At 33.4% G+C, this 20981-nt stretch overlaps 1 protein-coding gene across 1 annotated transcript; it reads right to left on the reverse strand.

Moving 5' to 3' along the window:
• Positions 1 to 8595: 8595 nt before the first annotated feature.
• Positions 8596 to 10467, reverse strand: LOC132726920 (uncharacterized). The gene is made up of 2 exons (XM_060712336.1): positions 9894 to 10467; positions 8596 to 8816 (listed from the first exon to the last, which is right to left on the reverse strand). The coding sequence occupies exons 1-2, from the start codon at positions 10279 to 10281 to the stop codon at positions 8596 to 8598; spliced, it is 609 nt and encodes a 202-aa protein (XP_060568319.1). The 5' UTR covers positions 10282 to 10467.
• Positions 10468 to 20981: the final 10514 nt, after the last annotated feature.

The raw sequence follows: 20981 nt of genomic DNA on the forward strand, positions 1-20981 counted from the left end.
TAATACCGGTACTAAAAGCAAATTAGTTCACTGAGTCTTCAATTACAAAGATATAAAGAACCAGTCGCGCAACTTAGTGTACGTAAGTAATTTAATGCATCATAACAATAAAATAATTATGAAGTATAATCCAGAGCATTCGATTGTACACTGATTGCTTACTTACCTATATTTCTTATCAGCCAATTGTAAACGGGTATGTCGTAACAAGCAAAAAGATGACAATGCAATATTGATAATAGAAAGATGAAAGATTAAAATTATATAAATACTTACAATAAAAATCTACGTTAGTGTTTAACTTTATTCAGACAAAACAAAATGTCTCTACGAGAGCAATAATAACAAGTATGAAACAAAAGTTATCCACACTGCTCCATCGGGTCAGTAAATGGACGTATTCTTCTGTATTGATGAATGCAACAAAGTCAACGTTCGCCTCTAACACCGTAGTCAACGCCCCAATCAAATCAATAAGATACTTTATCTTCTTAGTGTTCGTGCCATGGTAATTTTATAACTGATAACATAAACTCGAGTATTTTTCCCACAGTCGCATTTTTTCAACACACATGCTACTTATAAATGCATCATAACTTCAGATATCAAAATAAACATTTTCGCTGTCTGCTAAATAAGCCAAATCAAGTGAAGGGCGATAACAATCAATTTTGGCTTCATCAAGAGAAATACTAGAGTTATTGAGTTGCAAAACAAATTGGGCAGATGACCTAAAAAATTAGCAATTTGAAGTTCAGTTTGCCAAAAACACAATTCCAAATATTACATTTTTTACACAGACAGATACCAAGATGCACAGCATTCTTCAAGGATTTAATGACATACATTGGAGAAAAATGACAGTTTCATACAATGCTCCTAAAAATAAAAACTGACAGCAATAATTATTTCACGGCGTCTCAACGCCGTGATATTGTGATGGGTAGTTTTCGGTAGCATGGGCAAAAGTCACGGGACAAAATGCCTTTCGATTTCTACAGCCGACATTTTATTGTTTTTACGTAATCATTGTACAGCCCATTTCCGTGAAAAGTTACATAGAAACAGTTTTTTTTTCAAAACCATATAGAATCTAAACAGTATTTTTATCAACAAACGAAACATCAGCGTTTTATATTAACACATTTCCGGACATCCTTTCGACATGCTTGAGAAATTCGCCTTGAATGGATTATGTATGGTGGCTGATTAACGCCATCCAAATATTTTCGCGACTTCGCCTCAAAATGCGAAAATGCGAAAACACGAAGGGACGACATATTTTGACTAATGTGTTCTCATGTCGGATCTATGTCTCTCTCGGAGTGAATTTTTTCACGTGTAAAATGTCTTTGAACATTACATTCCTAAGTTTCTATATTTGCAATCAAGAACTTAAATTGTCTTATTTTTTTAGCTCACCAGAGCCGAAGGCTCAGGGTGAGCTATTAGTATCAAAGGGGGATACTCCGGCGTCCGTCGTCCGTCGTCATGTGTCAACAATCATCTTCTTCTCTGAAACTGCTGGGCAGATTTAACTAAAATTTGGTCTGTAGCATCCTTGTGATAGTCACACTTAAATTTGCTCATGTCATTTCAATTGGCCCCTTTTAGGGTTCAGCAGAGCTAAAAATAGAAAAACCTTTAAACATCTTCTACTACAGAACTAATGGATGGATGATCACCAAACTTTGTCTGTAGCATCCTTAGGTAGTCTTTTATCAAGTTTGCTCATATTAATTTGATTGGCACTAGGGCTAAAAATAGAAAAACCTTTAGACATCTTCTTCTTCAGAACCAATTGATGGATGATCACCAAACTTTGTCTGCAGCATTCTTGGGTAGTCTTTTATCAAGTTTGCTCATATTAATTTGATTGGCCCCTTGTTGGGGCTGCTATAGCTAAAAATAGAAATACCTTTAAACGTCTTCTTCTACAGAACTAATTGATGGATGATCACCAAACTTTGTCTGTAGCATCCTTAGGTAGTCTTTTATCAAGTTTGCTCATATTAATTTGATTGGCCCCTTTTAGGGGTCACTAGGGCTCAAAATAGAAAGCTTTAGACATTTTCTTCTACAGAACCAATTGATGGATGATCACCAAACTTTGTCTGTAGCATTCTTGGGTAGTCTTTAATCAAGTTTGCTCATATTAGTTTGATTGGTCCTGTTAAAGCTAAAGCTTAAATGCACTAGCATTTCTTTAAATTAAAGTTTAAAGATATTCTAAGCTCTCATTTTAATATAAAAAAATATTGACAATGGATACACAGTCTCCTTATAAATATAAATATGAAATATACGTGTTTTGACTTCACACAAAGTAGATATGTTATGTTTTAAGCTCTTAACACTATTCGTGGTCACAGTATAAATATAATGATTTTTTTTCTTTTTTTTTATAGAAATGACCATCTTTACATTGCCTGTAATAGCATATGCAGTTTCCTGTACATAGTATATTCATTCTTTTATCCAAATAAGACATTTTCAGCAAGAATTTCATAAATTTCATTGGCTTGGGTCATGACCTGTTTATGATGTGTTAATATATTTCAGCTCTCGAATTCGGACTACTGCATCATTGTAAGGTCAGTTGTAGGTCATTAACCAGGAAAAAAATAGGCCTAAAGAAACATAAAATTTGTTTCTCCTGTACTTTACTATCAAAGATGAGTTTATCTGCTCAATTCTCTTATTGAATTTTGTAAAAAATTGTATTTTTTTCATTTTTTGTTGTTGAATTAACAAGGGACAAGGGGTTTAATTTCTGTTTCTGAATTGAATTTTGATATGAACTGGCTTACTTTTGATATATTTGATATCGCTTTACATACTTTTTTTGTCTTTTATGTACAGACTTGAAATTTGGACTATGGGTGTAAATTGTGTAATTTTTGATGTTGAATTCAATTTTGATACCAGCTGACCTACTTTAGGTATTACTGACATCATTTGACCTACTGTCTTGTATTTTGACATTCAGATTTTAAATGTTGACCAGGTTTGTAAATTCTGATGCCGAAATGAATTTTTATATCAACTGACCTACTTTTGATATTTTTGATATAATTTGACTTTCATTCTTGTGTTCTTGACATACAGACTTGAAATTTGGACTAGGGGTGTAATTTCTGATGCTGAATTGAATTTTGATATTAACTGGCCTACTTTTCATATTTTTACAATGTTTGACCTATTGTCTTTTTTTGAGGTACAGTTATGTTACCATACAGAATGTATAAAAAAAATTTGTACCAAACTGTGAACTTCAAACAACTACACCTTACATGTTTTGCATGTGACATTTTGTGTTTTCATTCAAAAAAAGTTTTAAAAAATATTGCCCAATCAAAATTAATCCTGCTCTAGTGGTCAGATGTTCTGCATTTATTCTACATAGTCTCATAGGAACACACTTGCAACATACATATTTTAACAAATCCTTTCCAAAATATTAGGGCAAAATATTACAATTTTTTATAGTGAATAATGAAATGATGGGTTAGATGAGTCATCTAGGGCCATCTTAGTGGTCCTATTGTTTATTATGAAGAAAAAAGCTAAAACAATCAGTGTTGTGAAAGTATATTACTAAAGGGGCAAGTTAAAGTTGATCGAGCTGAACTGCCGAAAGAGCTGGACTTGCCTTTCAGCAAGTTCTTTTGAAAAATAATTTCCAACACTGAAAAACAGTTGTTTCTGGTGAGCGACTCAGGCCCTCTTGTTTAATAATTTCATTTTTCTTGCGCAATTCTCTAAAATGAGACTTGGTTTTTCTATATGCGTTTCACAATTAACATTCACCATACCATGTTGTAAAATAACTTAATTTGGTCATTAAATCAGTTTTTACCACAACATCAAACTTCATTCAGAATTCATGTTCACGTTATTGTGAGCAAATTCTGAGTTTCTTTTAGATATGAACAAGAAAATGTTTATTACCCCCCCCGAAAAGACGGATATAGAATTAGTCTCCATCCGTCCGTCTGTCCTTCCGTCCGTCACTCTACATTTTTGTCCGGAGCATATCTCAAAAAGTATCAATTTGAAACTTCATAGGTGGAGGTATTAACTTGAAACTTCATTTGTGGATAAATCATATTTAGGAAAAGTGCAGTGCACAAGAATGATAACTCTACGCTGCATATTTATTTCATTGTTGCCCTTTGTTATTCTTCAAACTCAATTTTTGTCCACAGGAAAAAGCCTTTGAGATATCAACATGAAACTTCATGTGGATAGATCTCACTCAGGAGGTGTGCAATGCAAGAGTGATAACTGTACCATTTCTAAATTTTGAGTTATTGCTCTTTGTTATTTTTCATACTTAATTTTTCACCTGAGTGGAGCATAAATTAACTAAAAAAACAAACTTTGAGATGTCAATGTAATCTTCATAGGTAGATGGATCTTTTTGAGGATGAATGTTGTGCGAAAGAATGATAACTCTAACCTTTATAATTTTTGAGTTATTGACATTTGTTATTTTCTTACTTTTTGTCCGGAGAATATCTAAAAAAGTGGTAGAGGTAACAACTTGAAACTTCATAGGTGGATAGCTCTTTTTGATGAGAAGTGCAGCACACTAGAATGATAACTAACCGTGCATTATTTTTCAGTTATTGCACTTTGTTATTTTTCATACTTAATTTTGTCCAGGGTATAACTACAAAAGCCTTTGAGATATCTACATGAACCTTCAAAGGTGGACAGATCTCACTCAGGAGATATGAAGTGCAAAAGAGTGATAACTCTACCCTTCATAATTTTTAGTTATTGCCCTTTGTTATTTTTCATACTTATTTTTTCACCTCAGTGGAGCATATCTCTGAAAAAGTCTTTGAAATGTCAACATGAAACTTCATAGGTGGATAGATCTTTTTGAGGAGGAATGTTGTGCGCAAGAATGATAACTCTATCCTTTATAATGATTGAGTTATTGCCATTTTATATTTTTCAAACTTTTTGTCCGGAGCTTATCTAAAAAAATGTTAGAGGTAACAACTTGAAACTTCATAGGTGGATAGATCTTATTGGGGAGCATTGCAGCACACTAAAATGATAACATACCGTGCATTGATTTTTCAGTTATTGCACTTTGTTATTTTTCATACTTTATTTTTGTCTAGGGTATAACTACAAAAGCATTTGAGATTTCAACATGAAACTTCATAGGTGGGTGGATCTTTCTCAGGAGGTATGCAGTGCAAAAGAGTGATAAAATATAACTCTACCCTTCATAATTTTTGAGTTATTGCCCTTTGTTATTTTCCATACTAAATTTTTCACCTGAGTGGAGCATATCTCTGAAAAAGTATTTGAAATGTCAACATGAAACTTTATAGGTGGATAAATCTTATTGGGGAGGAATGTTGTGCGCAAGAATAATACCCTTTATATTTTGTTAGTTATTGCCATTTGTTATTTTTCATACTTTTTGTCCGGAGCTTATCTCAATTATTATTAATTGAGCCTTGATTTTAAACTAAATGTGTCTGTATTTCTTACCATCCTTTACTGGTTTTAGATTATCATTATTGTTTAATAGGTTTACTTAATTAATGTTGTTCATTATGTCTTATATATATATGATTATGTTTTATCGGATTTATGTAAAGCACCCTTGAACATTTATTATTTATGAAAAGAGTGCTATAGAAATGTGGTATATAATAATAATAATAATAATAATAACAACAATCTCAAAAAGGTGTTAGAGGTATCAACTTGAAACTTATTAGGTGGATAGATCTCATTGAGGAGGAGTGCAGCACACAAGACATTCACTCGAGAGGTATGCAGTACACAAGAATGATAATTATTCTGCTCTACTACATATAAACATGGCTCTTGTAACAAGTTACATGATTATGATATTTTAAAACCTTCTGAACAAGTTAACATGCCAATTCAAAACAATGCTATTTGGAGATACCTTATCAATATATTTAACTGTTTTTTTGTTGTTTTTTTTTGTGTGGGGGTTGGGTTTTTTTTTTGTTTTTGTTTTTCGCCGTGACAATCATATTGCTGCATTTCCCAGCAATTTTTTACTTGTTTGTATCATAGTTTGGGGACATTTCTGTTGAAAGCGTGTCAGGGTTAAATCGTATACAAATACATGCACAGTGCGTTAACTGAAGTGCATGTATTGGTTATCCGCACTCCAGAGCATACTCATTGATTGGCTCATTTTTGTTTGGGTTTATTTATTGTGACTGCAGAGAAATGGAAAGCGACATAAACTTCATATTCAGATGCTCGTTCATTGGTTACGTTTTACTGGGGTTTCATATTGTGACAACAGGGAACGTGTTTTTATGTTTGACTATGATACAAAAGAGAAATAACATAAAAACACTCTGCAGTCTGATTTATACTCGGGGGTTACGCCCCCCCACCCCTCGTACAAATCAGATAGCCTCGTGTTTCGATGCTCTTTCTTTTCTATTACTTACCCCACCCACTAAAATCACACATGAAGTAATAGGTGTTCGGCGCGTTGATTGGTCACTCCCCCGGGCCTCCTCATCGACTCTACAACTTTACTAATGATATATTTATATACTCAAACGTACTATTAAACTAGCGTAGCAGTGCGATCGTATCAAAAACAATCTTAAAAGGCGCATTTCGTCCCCGGGAAGTTTACATATGCATGGTTTTGTATGCGAAATAATTTCACTCGGTACATTTTCATTCATAAGATACATTTTTCAAAATAATTTTACAAATACACATGTTTGCACGCCGTTCTACAATTTCTTTTGTGTTGACCGCCTTAGTTCAAAAGGGGGGAAAACATCGGATTAATATTCCTGGGATCACTGGGTCGAACCTTGGTCGAGGTCAAATATCTCCCTAACAATTATTCTTGGGCTTTGAGTTTCATGATAAGTCAGTCACCGCTGCAACACGCGGGGTTACAAGTCGGTTAAGTTTTCTAGAGTAGCCGGTTAGGCGTATTGACCGTCGAGATATGACTCATAAAATGTTAAAATCAGCGTAAAAACAGAAAGAAAGCCAAACAGACAATCAAACAATTTCTACTACAGCTGACCTTATTTTATTTGTGATGTTTGAAGCCGCCTTTACGTACATATGAATGATCACAACACTTAGTTCTTACTCTGAATTTCTACAACATGTGCAATTTAACGACACTGTATATAACAGCTGTCAATGACTTTACTGTTGTACCATTTTCTTTTCTGACACTTTTTCATCTAATGCAAGTACAAACAGACTTTTTTTTATAAAGAATACAAAGTATTAATATTTACTTACTCGTATATCAGTATTTGAAAACTTTTGTGGTAAACTGGCTTGCTTAGCCTAATTAATCATTACGTTTACATTTAATTTTCTTGATATTACATAATGTATGTATGTTGGATAAACGTTTTAAAACTATATTTTCAGAAAGGTCATCACCTTTTCTATAATGTACAATCATGTCTGTTTAATTTATTTATACTTGTGCTTGTGGTGACTTAAATTCTTTTTGTCATTTTGGTCGCTCAGGAATGATTATCTGACTTCAAATGAGTATATCTAAAAACTACAACTATATTTACTTAAAATATATAAAATCTTTAATAAAGATAAAAAAAACAGTGCTTAATATCCAAATCGATAACAATGCAATGCGTGAGATAACAAAAAGAGGCATGCTTAATCTTAAATTGATATATAATTCGCTATTATAAAACAACAATAAAGCTACACAAAATTAAATAAATTAAAGCAAACACATATTTCTTTGAACCAAAATGAAATTTAAACAACCCTTAAATTGTTTCTACAATCTACAGAATTCAACAAATCCACGACAAATTGTCATGTATGTTTTCGTCAAAAAGTCTATTTTTTCCCTTCTGAAAGATATTTTTTAAATTGTTAGGCCCACACCCTTCCTCCAAATAACAGAAAAACAAAACAAAAAAACAACAACAAAAAACACAAAAACAATAACAACAACAACAACAACAACAACAAAAACAACAACAACAAAATCAAGAAAAAGCGTTGATTAACATTTGATTCAAATGCAGTTAAAGGATGACTGTTTTACTTATATCCAACTGGACTGAATTACCCAAACTGATAAAACTCTTAAATGCTAAGGTGCCCATTACATAATAAATATAAAATATTACATGGGCAGACATTCAAATGTGTTGTATCGCTTGAGTTATATTTCGTCGAGAATTTTAACGTTGTATTTCCAACTGTCCATTTCCGTTTTCTTTTGATTTCACAACCTTTTTATATATAACAATTACGCCTGCAATACCTGTGAGAAGAAGTAAAATACAGACGATCGGAACTCCAATGACAACAGCATCTGAAAAAAAAGAAAAAGTAACGATCCACGGCAACCCATGAATATTAAAAAATAAAAAGTATACAACTTCTTGTCGCAAGTAAAAATACATAAAAAAACAATTTCTTGTCGTAAATAAACATACAAAATACTGTATCTTACAGTCATTTGAAAAGAGTGATGAATAGAACGTCTTACCACAGCAGCAACTTTTAAATACTAATATGATGAATATGAGAAACAAAATTTCAAAATTCATTCTACTCACAATTTGTGTCGTTTGGATCTTCGACATTTTCCACATTAGATGATGATTTATACGATACTGTGCTTGATCCTTCAGGAGTTGATTTGGCAGTCGTCAAAGTGTTGCCGCTGGCTCGTGAAGGTGGTGAACGAGTCGCTGTTGCCTTTCTGTTAGTACTAAAAGAAGTTGAAGGCGATGTTGGTGTCGTCAAGGGCGTTGTTGTTGTCCAAACTCCTTAAAACATTTTAATTTTCAAAATTATTTACAAGAGTTACATTTACATCCCCATTCCCGCACATACACACGCACACAAGGGGGACATAGTGTTCATTAAAAAAAACTCAAATCTGTATATTGACCCTTAAAATGCTTAATACTTAACTGAATTCAGTTCATAATTAATGTTGGGGATGTTGAAATTTATGACTAACTTATTCAGATTGTATTGATCTGGTAGTTGCTCTGGCGACAAAGGATAGCAATTGTTGCCCCTAGCATAAAACAGTCAATATAAATAATCAGCCAAATTCATGGTCTCGTTACATTAAGAAATAAGCACAAATTCAGGAATCTCAAACTTGATATTCTGTTTTATACACAATATCGTCATTCGTTTATATCTTAAATTAACATGAAAGACTAGCATTAGATTTTAAATGTATTTCCATCAAATTTCATTACAAATTACACTTGCATTTTTTTGAAGTTTTGGTTATGAAAATACTAAACTACTAAGTAAGCATTTAAAATTAAAATTGTCTGTCAGAAGATAATTTTATGTAAACAGTGAAATTAAATTTAACGAAATACCTAGAATCGAAAAAGTAAATATAGTAAATGAAAAAATCTTTAATATGAATTTGATTTCTATTTACTTGAGAGCAGCATATATTAATTTTTTTATAAATCATATTTTTGGATCATCTTTCTAACATTATGTCGTTTGATGACGGAGTTATTCTAAGAAAATAAGCAATAATTACTTGTAGGGGTTTTGAATTGAAAAAAATGTCATCTTTATTTTTCAAACATGATTTTTTTTAATAACAAAGATAGTGGCATAGAGTTAGATTTACCACTGCCATCCATGAACACGTTTAATTAAACCGAACCTGAAACAGTTTCTAATTTAGCTAAATCTCTGGGAACTTTTGAGGTTTCCATTTTGACAATTTTGTCATGAAAATATAATTCTTATTCATTTAAAGGTGTAAGTATGTGTTTAAAAACTTATTGTTTTACGGGATGTATTATTCAAAATTATATAAAACAATCAAACATGTTACAAATCTAAAATCGCCGTGAACTTACCTATACACACGTCATTACATGATTGAACCTTGCCTGGTCCTTTCACGTCATCTAGACTCATCTTTGATGAAACACAAGTGTGAGGATTGTGGTCAGAAAATAGCTTTCCACAATCATTTAAACAACTGCCCTTTTCTTCAAACTTATTTTCATCTGTGACGTTTAGAGCCGCAACTCTAACGTTTACACATTCATATGTATTATCACAACACTTAGCTCTAACTCTGAAAACCTCTTTATCCACTGAACCTCCACAACATGAGCAATTCCATGGCAACCACGATCCCCAAGTGCATCGAGCGTTAGTCACGTGATGCTGTTGCATAAGCAGATAGAGCAAACATTGTAACAACATAAACTCAATGAGATTACGTCTTCTTCTTTTCATTTCAACTTAATTTCCTAATGCTATGCAGAACAATAACATATAATGAAATGTTTCGTTTAATATGATTTAATTTTCAACATAAAATTATCCCTTTTTCTTAGTTTAATTCTAAACCTATCTTAGATCATGATTTGTCACAATAAACGGAAACTGTTATATAATGTAAAACAAATTAATTTCCTGTGATATTGCTAGCTCATGGTCTTATATCACGCAACATGTCACTGTTATCAGGCATGTCAGGTATATTGTCAATACGTATATTTACAAATATTTCTAATCGAATGTTAATCTGCTTGAACTTCAGAAAGATTTCTGAATCTGTTATCATTGTTAAAATAGATAGATAAGGGACATGAAATATATTGTTTTTGTGTGAGAATAAGTAATAAATAAAAAGGAGTTCCATGTACATGTGCAAATAAAATGAATACGAAGATGACGAAGCTAATGATTAAGCTAGTAAATATTTGATACTGTTTAGACATAAAGAAAGGAGAGAAAAAAACTTTTACTGGTAAACATGTTCTTTCATTTCTACTTGAATTTTATATTGTTATTGGGCTAGTCAGATTGCTATTAGTTCAGTAATATTGACATTGTATCAGTAGGATCAAAACAACAGTAAGACTGACACTGAACCAGTAAGACTGAATTTGAAACAGCAAGATATATACTGAACCAGTAGGCTTGATATTGGACCAGAAAAAATGGTCATAAGTGACTGAAAGTTTTACATTAGACCAACGGGAATGACTTAGATCTAGACCAGCAATATTTACAATAGTCTATTGAGCTTTTCATTCTAGACGAATAAGACAGACATTAGACCAATAATTTTGACATTGGACAAATGAGATATACTTTGAACCAGCATGATTGATGATAGGCAAGCAAGATTGACATTGGACTAATAACATGTCATACTACCAACTAGACTGACATTAGGCCAATAAGTTTGACATTGGACAAATGAGATATACTTTGAACCAGCATGATTGATGATAGGCAAGCAAGATTGACATTGATCTATTAACATGTCATTCTGGACCAACTAGACTGCCATTAGGCCAGGACGTTTGACATTTGACATGTAAGATTGACATTGAACCAAAAATAGTGTTATGGATAGACATGTAAACATTTTGTTTATTTTGAACTAAAATAACTTAATTATAAGGTTGAATGAATTTGACCTTTTTAAAAACTCTTTTTCATTGGTGGATTTTAATTTATGCATTACGTATGCAGTAAACAACTTTCTATTGGTCGCCTATATTTTTGGCGGTAAACTTTTTTGTCGCTTGCGCTTCTGCCTTTTTGGTTCATTCTGTATTCGTTTGACAAGAAGATCACATGTTGAAAATTCTATTTTACCCTCCACGCCCGCCCTTATTGTGTGTTATTTGTATATTTTATTGTACAATATTGTATTTTGTAGAAGTTATAAAGAGTTGCTGGATTATGAATATTACTTCTGTAATGATTAATGGATTGTCATGTGAATAGACAAAGACATTTTGATTGAGTTTCATGATGAAACAATTTCTATTTGTATTGAATAATATATTCATTTAATATGAATGTGAAACATGTGATCTCGAATTACCTAATAATATGATATCAAGATCAAAATTTCTCTTGTGTTTTCTTTTAAATGATAACTTATAATTTTAACAGTGTGATGAGATATTACCTTCCCTTTACTTGAAATATGCTCTGTCATTTCCGTGATTTGTGTGGTTGTTTATCAACTATATATCTAACAGTAAACAGTATAAGTATTCAATGATTCGAGTTAAAGAAACATTGAAATATCGTTCAGAACTTTGTGAACATGATCCGGGTCGCGAAATAACCTGACAATTGAGCGTAGATACTCAACTGACCAAAGAATAACAATAATAACGATCAGATATGTAGAAATATACCTGAACTATTATTCCATTACAATTGATGCAGAAAGTATACACTAAAAGTGTCACTAGAACACAAAGATGTGTATTATTTACATTTTCTAGCTGACGGATTCAGCGGAAATAAGTTCCATATCCGGCCAAATTCCGAGAAAGTACTGTAATGCAACGAAACTACCATAATCATATTTTGGAAAAAGAGTGACTATTATATAAAAAATCTGCCGATATTTTATGTCTTTATTATTCTATAAGAGAATAATAACATTTTAGCGGATCCTTGGCGAATCTATTTTGTCTGACGGCGTATGAGCCATGAGTGTGCTACGTTTAGCGGAACGCTGTGATTGGTTAACTAATTCCGTTGTCGAATCTTATTGGATAAAAGTACTTTTGAATGTCTTAGCGGCGGGCAAATTTCATTTCGGAATTAACACGCCAAAGTCTATAAATACAGACGCTCAATTCAGTTGAGCAGCTTTTCCAACCGTGAAACACGGACTAACAAGGTTATTATTTGAACAGTAGCTCAACCCTAACTAAAAATCCGCCAAACAACGGAAATCCGTCAAAACTTGAACATTCCGCTAAATAAATATTCCGCTAGAAGACTTTAACTGTAATTTACGCGAAACACGTTCATATAACCCCTTCTTTAACAACTTTACATTGACGAACTCATTAGATCTACAATAACTATACCAAGGGCAATAATTTACCTGTTTTACAGTATTTAATTATCCTGTTTTATGCATTTATTTAACAGAAGATCTTAATAAATAAGATTAACTGTACTTGAGCGTTTTGGTATTTTCAAGTGTTTATATTCTTTTTCATTGGTTAAGTTTTATGGTAAATTACCGTACCATTTAACTTCAGTAGCCTTAAAAGTGATCCTGACAAAATCATTTCAACAGTGACAACGGTAACATTTTGGTGTCAGAAGTGCCGATTTTAGTTCTGACTAATATCAAGAACCTTACAGTGAAACAGATTATAAACTATTGAACATTAAACATTTGGAAGTGTAAACCTATAAAACAGTGATATTGAACTTATTTGTTTACTGTTATTAATGGTGCATCTTTAAGTTAGGGTTGATAAGAAGCCAAAGCAAAATTAATAAAGCTTTATGAATATTTTTTTTTTATGGTACCTATATATATGATCTAAGGTTAAGGCCCTGGAAAGCTCCCTGCGCGGCAGGTTTGGCCACTGATATATATTTTTTTGAGTATTTGAATTTTAAAAACAAAATAAAATGGATAACTCAGATTCGGAGGTTGAGTTTAATCTTGCTCAAGGTGACCATGAGAATGTTAATGATTCTCCTAGGCGTGAAATAAGAGGTCAACAAGGGGATGAACAGTATGACAGACCAAATAGATATGACAGACAATTTCATTGTTGTAACAGGTCTCGAAGGCCTTCAATTGTAATTAAACCTGATCCATTTACTGGTGAGGAAGATTGGGAGCAGTATATATCACATTTTGAGGACTGTGCTGAATTAGGACAATGGAATGAGAAAGAAATGCTTCTAACTCTAGCTGCTAGTCTGAAAGGTCAAGCGCGTATTTTCTATACAAGTCTTCCTGCAGTCCAGAAACGCAGTTATCGTGGACTTATTATATCGCTTGAACAAAGTTTGGTAGTGCGCGACAACAGACAAGATGGCTGTCGAAATTCCAGTCACGTACAAAATTATATGGTGAATCTATTGCAGCCTTTGGTGATGACCTCAGGCTACTGGCAAGAAAAGCTTACAGCAATTTAGAATCTGAAGCTCAAGAAATGCTGGCACTTCAACAATTCTATAAAGCTCTTTCAGTTGAGATGAGATGCAGAGTTATGGACCGTGATTGTAAAACAATCACAGCTGCTGTAGAGGTTGTAGAAAGATATGAAGAATTATTGGGTGATAACGCAAGTCATAACAGACGCCGAGATGTTGTTCGCCAAGTCAATGAGTCACTACCAGACTCATCATATAAATCCTCAAGCAGATGGGACAGATCCTATGTAAATAGCAGTGATGAACTTCATAAAACCTTGAAGTCTATTCAATATAGACTTGATAAGATTGAAAGGAGACAAGGGAGACCAATGAATGTACCAAGGACATGTTTTCAATTGTCAGTCACCAGATCATTTCATTAGGGATTGCCCTAACCAACATAAATTGAAGATGAATGATACCAACTTAAAAGGCAAATCAAATCAAATGTCGGGAAACGGCGAAGAGTCCTCCCTGTAGGTCGAGAGAGGACACCAACTCAAATAAAAGACCTCAAAGTGAAAGTAAAGTTAATGATACTGTGACCAGCTGTTAAGTCTCAATTGAAAATCAAAGATATAAGGTAAAAAAAAATAAAATAAAAATTTTTGGCCAAATTTGGTCATTGGCCAAAAAAAATTTTGAAAAACGCGTTTAAGGAAAAGAAAATAAAAACTATAAACTTTTTACTTGAAGGGGTTAGCACAACCTTTTTTTCTAAAAAAAAACATTTGATAAGCTTAATTTTAAAAGTTTTTACCTGAAAAGAAATGAAAATACAGGGTGTAAAGGTTAAAATTTAAGGTTTAGAAAAAGAATTTCAACATTCCCCTTTGGTAAATTTAAAATTTAAACATCCAATAAGATGTAATTACGCTGAAGGTATCATTGGGACAAGATTTTATTTTGAACATGTTCGAAACTGGGATATGGATGCTTTGAAATTACATTGCGTACTGGGAGAAAAACATACAGGTTTTAACAAGTGTGAAGTCGAACGGTATGTCGTGTTTTGTTAAGGGAAAGCGTTGAGGTAGAGTCTAGGTCAATCGCATATGTTTAAAGTCAGAATACCAAGCAGCGATAAACTTTCCAAGTCTGGTTTTATGAAAATGACGTAGGTGTTCAAGCAAATAAAGGTATAAAAATAATCGAAGGAGTGGTTGATCCTTGCAAAGCAGAAATTGGTATTGGTGTAATAAATGACAGTGATGATAGTGTAACACTTCATAAAGGTTTGAATATAGGTAGCTGTAAGTCTTCATATGAAGAAAAATATGAAAATGATGAAAACATAGACAGTGTTCATAGATGTGCCAAAATATCTGCCGAAGGTCATACAGATAATGTGGATGGTAAGCTACAAGATCATTTACAGGACTTACTAAATCGAAGTTCTGTCTATTTAGATGATACCGATAAGCAGCGACTAGAGATGCTTCTGTTCAAGTTTAAAGATATATTTGTGTCATCCACAGATGATCTGGGTTGTACAAATCGCGTCAAACACAAAATTAATACAGGCAATGCGGTACCAATAAGACAACAACCTAGGCGACAACCATTCAATAAACGTCAAGGTGAAAAAGATGAAATTGAGCGAATGTTAGCAAAAGGTATTATCGAACCATCTAACAGCCCCTGGTCGTCACCGATAGTCCTTGTTACCAAGAAAGATGGTTCTACCAGATTCTGTGTTGACTATAGGAAGCTTAATGAGGTAACCATAAAAGATGCATATCCCCTTCCAAGGGTAGATGAATGTCTAGATGCATTGGCCGGTGCCAAGTGGTTCAACTGCATGGACCTTTGTTCGGGGTTTTGGCAGATTGAAATGGATCCAGACGACAAGCTTAAAACAGCTTTCTCAACATCTGATGCATTGTATCATTTTCGTGTCATGCCCTTCGGTCTTGTGAATGCACCTTCAACAATTCCAGCGTGTCATGTCTGATATTCTTAGAGGTATCCAGTGGTCGAATCACTTCTTTATATGGACGACATCATCACTCCAGGTCAGTCTGTAGATGAATGTTTAAAACGGTTAGAAAATGTCTTTTCCAGACTTCAAGATGCTAATCTGAAATTAAAGTCTTCTAAATGCATATTTTTCCAAAAATCAGTAACATTTCTGGGACACACAGTTTCTGAAGATGGTATACATACAGATGAAAGTAAAATTGAGGTTGTCAAGAATTGGCCAACACCAGTTAACGCAAAACAAGTCCGAAGTTTCTTGGGTCTAGCATCCTATTATCGCAAATTTGTTCAAGGTTTCGCAAGTGTTGCACGTCCACTTTATCAGCTCTGTGAAAAGAAAGCAAAATTTATTTGGACAACAGAGTGTCAAAATGCATTTGATACCCTTAAACAAGCATTAATAACAGCACCTGTCTTAGCGCATCCTAAAATGGATTGTAAATTCATTCTCGATACAGACGCGAGTGATAAATCGGTTGGCGCAATCTTGTCACAAGAACAAGACGGTAAAGAACGTGTAATTGCTTACATGAGTAAAGCCATGAATAAACACGAGCAACAATACTGTATAACAAGAAAAGAGTTACTTGCTGTGATTGTAGCACTGAAAAATTTTCATTCATACTTGTATGGTCAAGAAGTCCTACTTAGAACTGATAATTCTGCTGTAAGTTGGATGCGTAGTCTAAAGGCTCCAACAGGTCAAACCGCGCGTTGGTTACAAGAGTTAGGCACTTATAATCTAGTGGTGGTACACAGACCAGGTAAATGTCATAGTAATGCAGACACATTATCGCGAATCCCTTGCAGAAATTGTGCCAGACAGCAGCAAATAAATGAAGAACATGTAACAGAAACAGCTGAAAATAAAAATAATGATGAAGATATAGAGAAACCAAGTGAGAAAGTATCAAGAGTTACAACTCGGCAAGACGTTGCAAAAGCCATTGACAATGACATACTACCCCATCAAATTAACCTTGATGGTTGGAGCGCCTTAGAAATAAAGATCGAACAAATGTCCGATTCTGATATTGGTCCATTATTTTCCGCTAAATTGGAAAATGAATCGAGACCAAGTTGGTCCACAGTGTCTAGCGGCACATCATTCCTGAAGACTCTTTGGCGTCAGTGGGACCGATTGAATGTTCGCGGTCAAATGCTATATCGAAAATATGTAGACGAATCTGGTTTAGTCGGTTGGCAGCTTGTTGTACCTAAATCGAGGCAGAAAGATGTGATTAATTTCAGTCATGATATTCCAACATCTGGACATCTTGGGTTTGAAAAGACATTATATAAGGTCAGACAAGGTTTCTACTGGCCTGGTGTTGCAGATAGTATTAAGCTGTATTGTAAGGCCTGTGATACATGCACAGCACGAAAATTGTCAAAAGAAAATAATAAAGCACCATTAGGACAGTATATTGTAGGCATGCCTATGGAAAGGGTTGCCATGGATATTTTGGGTCCACTTCCGGTTTCTAAAAATGGAAACAAATATATATTAGTAATTGCAGACTGGTTCACAAAATGGACCGAAAGTGTCCCAATACCAAACCAGGATGCTAGAACTGTTGCTGAAGCATTTGTAAATAATTTTGTTGTAAGGTTTGGTGTACCACTACAATTGTACACAGATCAAGGCAGAAACTTTGAGTCGCAATTGATAATGGAGCTTTGCGATTTCCTTGGTATAGAAAAGACGCGTACGACAAGTCTAAGACCACAAGCCAATGGCCTTATAGAAAGAAGTAACCGTACAATACTATCCATGTTAACCGCATACTGTTCGAAAGATCAGTCAAGTTGGGATGATTATCTACCATTGGTGATGATGGCCTACCGAAGTTCTGAGCACAGCTCAACTAAAGTATCACCAAATAAAATGTTATTTGGTCGTGAAGTAACACTACCCTTTAAATGCAGTAGTGGGAATCCCTGAACAAAACACAGATCAATATGATAGTGACAGTTATACCGATATGCTGAAACATAAAATAAGTCATATTCACCAATTTGCACAACAAAATATTGGTCGTGTCGCAAATTACCAAAAGAGACATTATGATACAAATGCCAAACAAAGACGATATCATAAAGGTCAATTAGTATGGCTACATGACCCAACAAGAAAGAAGGGAAATATGTTCAAAATTGATCAATAAATGGAAAGGTCCCTACATAATTACAAGTGTTCTTGATGATTTGATATGTTGTGTTAAACGTTCAGCAAACAAAAAGCAAAAGCCTATCACATTGACAGATTGTGGCCATATTCGGGTAAGAATATCCCCATGTGGATAAAGAAGGAAGTAGTCAGTTCCCAAAACAGTGATTAACAGAGTGAAATTAATTAAATGTATACAAAAATCATTGTTGAAGTGAAAATTCTACATGTTTTGTATTTTGTGATGAGTAATGTTATGAGATTTATAAAATTCATTCTAAAGCTATTTAATACATGTACATTGTGAAGCGTGTGGCAAATGTTATGTGTGTGACAAGTGTCATAAGTGAAGTCAGATGGTTATATTGAGATAAAAGTGATTCAGTGAAGTCAGATGGTTATATTGAGATAAAAGTGATTAAGTGAAGCCAGATGGTTATATTGAGATAAAAGTGATTAAGTGAAGTCAGATGGTTATATTGAGATAAAAGTGATTAAGTGAAGTCAGATGGTTATATTGAAATAAAAGTGATTTAGTGAAGTCAGATGGTTATATTGAAATAAAAGTGATTTAGCGAAGTGAGATGGTTATAATCAGTTATATGTGAATAAGTGAAGCGACAAAATATGATGAATGATAATGTGAATGACTTTAGAAAACAACTTAAATGACTGGCCATAGACAAAATAAAGTGTTATTTAATCCAGTTATAATGTGTGAAAAGTGAAAAACATTAATTACACAGTCATGTGTTGCATGATGTGTACTACATGTACATTGTGTCATTTTAAATGTTTTTGTTGTTAATCTTAATGTTTTACTTATTTCATAGTGCACAAAATATCTTTTAAAGAAAGAAAATACATGTGACAGTTGTGTGACTTTAATAGAAAACTTAAAATAACCTAGAGCATAAACTATAAGAGATATTTTTATTGACAGATTTTTGAAAAATAATGCATTGGTGTTCTCAAATATTGTTTGTTGATATTGTTTATAAATAATTTAATTTAAATTTCGTAGCCCTTGGTATGACATGTGTAAAAACATTTTCATTAGAAACATTATCCAGGAGGATATTCTTTTAAATAAGGAGGGGAAGTGTTATGGATAGACATGTAAACATTTTAACAGTGTGATGAGATATTACCTTCCTTTACTTGAAATATGCTCTGTCATTTCCGTGATTTGTGTGGTTGTTTATCAACTATATATCTAACAGTAAACAGTATAAGTATTCAATGATTCGAGTTAAAGAAACATTGAAATATCGTTCAGAACTTTGTGAACATGATCCGGGTCGCGAAATAACCTGACAATTGAGCGTAGATACTCAACTGACCAAAGAATAACAATAATAACGATCAGATATGTAGAAATATACCTGAACTATTATTCCATTACAATTGATGCAGAAAGTAGACACTAAAAGTGTCACTAGAACACAAAGATGTGTATTATTTACATTTTCTAGCTGACGGATTCAGCGGAAATAAGTTCCATATCCGGCCAAATTCCGAGAAAGTACTGTAATGCAACGAAACTACCATAATCATATTTTGGAAAAAGAGTGACTATTATATAAAAATCTGCCGATATTTTATGTCTTTATTATTCTATAAGAGAATAATAACATTTTAGCGGATCCTTGGCGAATCTATTTTGTCTGACGGCGTATGAGCCATGAGTGTGCTACGTTTAGCGGAACGCTGTGATTGGTTAACTAATTCCGTTGTCGAATCTTATTGGATAAAAGTACTTTTGAATGTCTTAGCGGCGGGCAAATTTCATTTCGGAATTAACACGCCAAAGTCTATAAATACAGACGCTCAATTCAGTTGAGCAGCTTTTCCAACCGTGAAACACGGACTAACAAGGTTATTATTTGAACAGTAGCTCAACCCCCTTACTAAAAATCCGCCAAACAACGGAAATCCGTCAAAACTTGAACATTCCGCTAAATAAATATTCGCTAGAAGACTTTAACTGTAATTTACGCGAAACACGTTCATATAACCCCTTCTTTAACAACTTTACATTGACGAACTCATTAGATCTACAATAACTATACCAAGGGCAATAATTTACCTGTTTTACAGTATTTAATTATCCTGTTTTATGCATTTATTTAACAGAAGATCTTAATAAATAAGATTAACTGTACTTGAGCGTTTTGGTATTTTCAAGTGTTTATATTCTTTTTCATTGGTTAAGTTTTATGGTAAATTACCGTACCATTTAACTTCAGTAGCCTTAAAAGTGATCCTGACAAAATCATTTCAACAGTGACAACGGTAACAATATTGATATAAGAACAGTAATATTTACATTGGACTATTTATATTGTCATTCAACAATTAGACTGACATTAGACCAAAAAGGTTGACACTTGATTAGTAAGACTGACCTTGTGCCACTCAGATTGACACTGAACCAGTAAACTGACATTGGAACAGTAAGATTTACATGTGACCAACAAGACTGACATTGGACATTTGCAGTAACTAAAACATTTTTGTTTTTCTTTATATACAGCGTCAAAATTCAGGAATTGATCTAGGTAAAGAGTTTGTTTCACTCCATCTTGTTAATATGCAATATCTGATACATGATAACAGTTATATAGGTAAGATTTTGATTGAGATCTAATGGTCATTTAAAAAAGTACATAACTGAATTTATACAACAACACACATATCCCACGTTCCATGGTACATTCACCAATATTTTTCTCATTTGTGTAACACTTTGAACAATTTAGACTGCTCATTATTCGTATACAGTTTATTGTTCTGATGAATTGTCTAGTTCCACAGTAAATCCGCGCTTATTTTCATATGTTTAATGTTAAATATG

The sequence above is a fragment of the Ruditapes philippinarum genome, unplaced genomic scaffold, assembly GCF_026571515.1.
Source record: "Ruditapes philippinarum isolate M1 unplaced genomic scaffold, ASM2657151v2 ctg2177_1_1_1_1, whole genome shotgun sequence".
NCBI lineage: Eukaryota > Metazoa > Mollusca > Bivalvia > Venerida > Veneridae > Ruditapes > Ruditapes philippinarum.